Below are 6,543 nucleotides of genomic sequence, written 5' to 3'. Positions count from 1 at the left end.
AATAATATTAATTTAAATATTATTTTATGAAAATTTATTAGTAAATTATTATTTAAATAAATAAAACGCTGCAGAAATTGCAAATTAAATAAAAAAACACAAATGTTCGAAGCTTAAACCGCCATATCAGTTGTGGATTAGTAAGGTAAGCACGTCGGGTTCTGTGAAAACTCCGCAGTTTCATTAGAGCCCTTCTGAATCGAAGCTGGCATTTAGTTGGTGGCAAAAAATTATGTGTAGGCCTGACCGGTAAGATCCTGTCTTACAATATATGTTCGGTTCAAGTTGGGACTACCTTTATCCTTTTCTTCAACCTCTTTTATCCTAAAGTTTCAGAAGAGATCTGAGATATGTCAACAATTAGACGAGTCGAATATTCTCAGCATTGACTGCGGTGTCTAACAAATGTATAAGGTAATTAGCCACTATGGTAAAAAACTGTGTGTAGGCCTGACCGGCAAGATCCTGTCTTACAATATATGTTCGGTTCAAGTTGGGACTACCTTCATCCTTTTCTTCAACCTCTATCATACTAAAGTTTCTAATAAGAGATCTGAGATATGACAACAATTAGACGAGTCGAATATTCTCAGCATTGACTGCGGTGTGCAACAAATGTATAACTATTAGATACTAGGGAACCTTCTAGCCGGTAAGTATCATCAAATCTTCTTATTAATTAAGAATAATGGATTTCTATTTTCAGACAAGAATATTTGAGTTGAGCTTTTCGAGCAACCAAAAAATAACACAGGAACATAGTAAACTTTAGATGATGTAGAGCTCATGGTATTTTTTGAGTACACAGAAACCATTCCGCTGGAAGCTTGTTTAGGAGGAAGCAGCAGAAGCCCTTTTTCTAAATTTAACTACTTCGTTAACCCCATCACACTACAAGTTTAGAAAGTTAATGGCGTGACTTGCAGCGGTACACAAAATTTATTAAACCGTTAGTAAATACAAGGTTCAAATATCCAGTAAACATAATTAACTGCTTAAATCATCGACCCAGCATTGAAAAAATTTGATGGTTCTTCAAAAGACGGATTCTTTTGGAGAAAGTAAGGTTAAGATTCGGACAAAAATTTGAAATTCAAACTACCCTCTTTAAGGGGCTTTTTCACTCTCAACCTCTGTCAAATATCTTTGAGTTATCTTAGAAAAAAACTAAGCTGGAAAGAACACATTGAGGTTAGGGCTTCCACTGCCTATCGAATATGGAACTCCTGCAGTAGAACCATTGCCAAAATGGGGGTTTACGACCCCACATGGTCTATTGGCTCTACTTAATTGTCATCTGTTACATACTAACATATCATTAGCGAAAAAGTATCGAATTAACCTCCTGGAACAGCTGTAACCGGCTGTTTTCTGAAAGCAACATCAATTAACACTCGACATCGGCCAATTCATATAGAAGTGAAGAGAAGAGCAGCCTGCTCATTATTTTAGGTCATTGAAGTCAGACTCGTTCTCGATTTTCTTAACGAACTTGGGCTAAATTAGTAATGCGAACGATAAAAAGAGATCCACGATAAGTTAAAAACATGGTTTTAATTTGCCAGTAGAGAAGAATGAAATAATGGTTCAGTGCGTCACAATTCCAACCGCGAAATCTACATATTCACCAACTGATGAAAGGGGGAAATAGAAACAGGAGCGAGCTTAATCTATAGTAACCCATACACGGAAGATAGTTTCAATCATAACAGAATTTGTCAAGTGGGCTTCGGGGTCAGTTGGAAGCACAAATCTCCTAGGCTGTCATAGACCATTGCGCTACTTCAAGGGTTGTTTCAAGCATAAAACTCCTTAAGGAACACGTCAGGTCTTTTAAAACAAATAATACATACAAAATTTTTATAAAAAATTAATAATATAATTTTTTTTTTTTAAATAACAATAAGTTTTGTTTTGAAAAAAGAGTTTTAAACAAATATTTCCTTTAAAAAAAAGTTAATTTGCGGTAATTTCGATCCTAGACTACTTATTGGCGAAAAGTAACTTAGTAATATGGTAAAGGCTATTACAGGGAACCTACCTTTAAGACTTCATCGTCAAAAATTGGAAAAGTAGATTCGGCGGAATGGAGAGCATGTGCGGAGGACGATGATATGGTGGAGCATTATCTTATTCGCTTTCTCCAGGTTGGACAAAGAAGCGAACAAATGGGTCTGGTAATAAGCGAGGGCAAGACGAAATATCTCCTGTCTGCAAATAAACAATCGTTGCACTCGCGACTTGGCTCACACGTCACTGATGAGAATGATGCCGAGTTGACAGTCCTTGGACAGATAAAGATCCGGGTCGGTCATGAGACAAAGACACGACTGTTGTGGGGAGACATCACTTATCTTAGTTCATGTCCTCCGATTGGATGAAAATTCTCCAGCTGTGAGAGTATTCGAGGCAATACCCGCCGAGGGTAGCAGAGGAAGCCCTCCACTCTGTTACGAAGACCAGGTGGAGAACGACCTGGCTACACTTAGAATCTCCAAGCATCACTATAACCGCGTAAGCAGTGAAGATGAAGAAAAATATACACAGGTGGACAGACGGCCATGGCTCAGCTCGTCATCAAGATAATTTCTATGCATACTTCATCGGGTCTCCGACGTTTCCATTTATAAAAAAATAGAAAACAACTTTTATTTCGTTTTGTTTTATTATTTTTATTTATATTTGCATTTGTTTTGTTTTTATATTTGACTTTTTATTGTAATCACTGAATATTTGTATGTATTTATGTATGTATGTATTATATTAGATATAGTTATGATACCTTACAAATACCGTTAATATAGTTAATTAGCTTTGATACAAAAATAAAAAAAAGTGTAAATTGTACAATAAAGAAGTGAACGGATGCCGCAAACATTGAGTTTATGCACGCGACAACCGCATCAACTGGTTCCAGCTTTACAAATGTACTCTAAAATATTCATATAGTTGTTAAAATAGCAAGCAAAATCAAGACGCTGCTCTAACTAGTTAGCTCTGAGGGTGTATGAAAAATACAACAGCAACAATAGGCTGTTGGAGCAGCGTGAGATTTTGTGAAACTTATGGCAACGCTTAGACTAAGTAATATGAAATGCTTTTTGGAAAAACATAGCAAATATCGCGCTTTGAGATTGCACGCGACAAGCAGCATGCACAGGCAGCAAGCAGCAAGCATTTTTGTAAAGGTATTTCCAAGAAGAAGAGCAGAACAAGCAGTAGCGCAATTGCAATTGCATTTTCAGCTTTTATGTTCGTTACGAGTATACGAGCGTTATTTTTGCAATGGTAAGCGCACTGCAGTGCACACTGGGTGCCTTTCTAAGCGCACTGGGTTGTGTTGAGTTTCGACTGTGGTGAATTTTATTTGTTGTAATGAATTTTAATTATTTCATTTTTGATTGTTCTGAACTTTGACTAACATGAATTTTGGCTGTGGTGAATTTTAACTGTGGTGAATTTAACTGTGGTGAATTTTAACTGTGGTGAGTTTTAATTGTGCATCATTTTGACTAAGAATTTTAATTGTGATAAATTTTGACTATGCAGAATTTTGACTGTGGTGATTTCTAAGTGTGGTGAGTTTTGATTGTGGTGAATTTTTACTATTAATTTTAATTGTGCTGAATTTTGATTGTACTGAATTTTGACTGTAGTGAATACTAAGTGTGTTGATTTTTAAGTGTGTTGATTTTTTATTAATAAAAGTGTGATGAGTTTTAATTGTGTAGATTTTGACTATGCATTTTAATTGTGACAAATTTTGACTATGCTGAATTTCGACTGCAGTGAATTCTAAGTGTGTTGAGTTTCAGCTCTGTTGTTTTTTTATTAATAATAATTAAATTAATTTTTTTTTGCATTTTTTGGCAAACAACTCAAATTATACAATACCCAAAAGTTGTGCGTTTTTTAGAACGAAAATGAATTTGTACTCGAGAAAGTTAATAATTTTTTACAATTTGTACTTCGTTTAAGGCGTATAGCTAAGTTAGATGATTTTGAAAAAGTAAGTTAATAAGTTTTTGAAAATCACGAGTCTGGCAATGTTTGAAAAATTTGCGATTTTGGAATTTGGCAGCAACTTGAAGACGTTTTTGAAAAACCTTTTCAATTTTTTCAATTTTTAACAGCTGCCGCGGCACAGTTTAGAGGCAAAAGTTAGCGCTTTTTCGTAGTTTTCATCAAAACGGTACAAAAAACGGTAAATTTTACGTTGAACTTGTGCACGAATGCCCAAACAATGCCCGAGCGCGATTTTTAACAGTTAAATAGAATTTTGCTGCTTACATTACAGTTTTTGAAATGTCAAATATTGCTTTGCCTCGTATTCGAATGCCGAAATTTGACATTTCCGAGAGTGTAATGCAATATTTTGTAACTTAAATTATTTACAATTCATATTCATGATCATGTGTGCTTATATGGTCTAAATTATTAGTTAAGTTTACAATTTTGGCATAATGTTATATATGTATAGGTGTGTATAAGTGTGATTTGTTCAATTTTTTGTTTGTTGTAAATTTTGTTGTAAATTTATAAATGTTATTGCCACTTTCGTACAACTTACAGTATAAATTTTCGTTTTCAAATTTAGCTTAGTTGTTAGTTATGGATTTTTTGTTCGTCTTACAAAACTTAGTAGTCTATATGTGCATAAGTAAACAGTTATTTCAATGAAATTTGCATTTCTTTGCTTAAATATGAAGAAATTTTTCGATTTTTTTTTTTAATTTTTAAACTTGTTGCTGGAAAAAATAGCACAATTAACTTGAAGCGCCAGTTTTCACCAAAACCGATCAAAAAACCGTTTTGTTACCCGTTAGCTTCAAATATAACCGTACATTTTGACATTTTGCATCATACGTGCGCTGACTTAACAATGAATCTACAATTTGTATGGCTTGATTTTGAAATGTTACAACAATAATTAAATTTAAAGAAATTAAAACAAAATTTTTAATAGAAAAATTTAAAATTAAAAAAAAAATACTTACACAACTAATGGGTGAAACTAGTCTACAAATGTACGCAATTCAATATACACTATGAAATATATGTATATATGTATATACATATTTACGCATTTATGTTTAATTAATAGCTATTTATATGTAGTTAACTATACTAATTATTTATATATGTATATATATGCTGGTATATAGTTAATTATATACTAATTATATAAGATTTAAGGTTGGAAAATTTGCAATTTGTTGTTTGCGGCATTAATTATTGCGTTGTATACTTCGCTGCAGTGAGAAATGCGCGCTAATGCTATACGCATGCGTACTGTGACTGGGACCTGAGCTGCTGCTGCCCGAGCTGGTGCGTGCACGCTTGGCGGGTGAGACCTTTTTTGGCGTTTGGGCGAGGCGTTTGCGCTCCTTCATGTATTCTGGAAGATGAAAATAAGAAAAAAAAATATTTTAGTAGAGCCAAAATGTGCTACTTTAAGCAAAAAACGATAATAATTAAATTAAAAAATATATAAAAAAAATTATATTTCATTCAAACAAAAATAATAAAGAACAAACCACAATATTCTCAAGCGTAGCAGAAAAGTAAACAAAAGCAAAAATTTAGCGAGAAGAAAAGCAGAAAACTGCAAGGGCGCAAATATGCATTGCGCGGACACGCCAGTACATCCCCTTAAGAAGCATATAACATAAAAAACCAAAATTCTTTTTGCGAGAATTCGACGGGGAAACGCGCAAGTGTGTGTGTGCTCGGGATCAACAAAAGGCAAGCAAAAGTCAGGTCGGGTAATGCACTGCACAGATATATTGTACATATAAACAAAGTTAGGTAGCTCGGCATATATAAACATACATACTATATAGCTAAAGTATACACACAGCGAGCGCGTGTTGGCACGTGACTGACTCACGGCCTCTCAGCCAGGCACACAGCCACGGTACGAATTTGACGACTGGCAATCAGTGCTTGCGCGCAGCCAAAGGCACAACGGTTCTATTTACCTTTCTTTCGACGGCGCACAATTAATGCCCGTTTATGTGTGTGTGTGTGCGGAAAGTTGCACATGCTGCACGTAAAGAACGTTGGAAAGCATGAAAAATGGTTACTCGCTACAAATAGATCACGGCGCTACCCGCATAAAGTCTGTAAGGCAAATTTGGCAGCTGACAATTGCAGCATAATTCGTGATCAATGGCAGTTTTGCTTTGAGGCGCGTCAAATAACTCGCGTCTACCGGCATAATTAGAGTGTGAATCACTTTTACATGCACACATTTTCAAATATTGTACACATAAAGCAGCACTAGTGCAAGGATTTATGGGATGTGCACGAGAGTCAAGCCTACGTAACCAAAAGCGAACCAGAACAATGTGCTAAGCAATAAATCTTAAACTTGTCTGAGCTTTGTTGTATGCTAGTAAAACAACAACAACAAATTCAAATATTTTTAGTTTTAACTGCTTTATAAAACTTAAATATGAAACTGTCATTGGAAACAAACATTTTATAAACGTCCTTGACACTTGCATTTTAGTAACAGGGTGCACAATATGTGTTAAAATA

General features: G+C 34.8%; 1 protein-coding gene across 1 annotated transcript in view; it reads right to left on the bottom strand.

Moving 5' to 3' along the window:
• Positions 1-5,146: 5,146 nt before the first annotated feature.
• Positions 5,147-6,543, bottom strand: part of LOC108970003 — an 8,096-nt gene continuing 6,699 nt past the window's right edge. The window contains exon 3 of the mRNA XM_018935077.1: positions 5,147-5,398. Within this exon, the coding sequence (XP_018790622.1) occupies positions 5,229-5,398 (170 nt within the window). The 3' untranslated portion in view covers positions 5,147-5,228. The remainder of the gene's footprint in view (positions 5,399-6,543) is intronic.

Source organism: Bactrocera latifrons, unplaced genomic scaffold, assembly GCF_001853355.1.
Source record: "Bactrocera latifrons isolate USDA-ARS-PBARC rearing strain unplaced genomic scaffold, ASM185335v1 scaffold_275, whole genome shotgun sequence".
Taxonomy (NCBI): Eukaryota; Metazoa; Arthropoda; class Insecta; order Diptera; family Tephritidae; genus Bactrocera; species Bactrocera latifrons.
The sequence above is the reverse complement of the archived record's forward strand: the minus strand, read 5'-3'. Positions and strand labels throughout refer to the sequence as shown.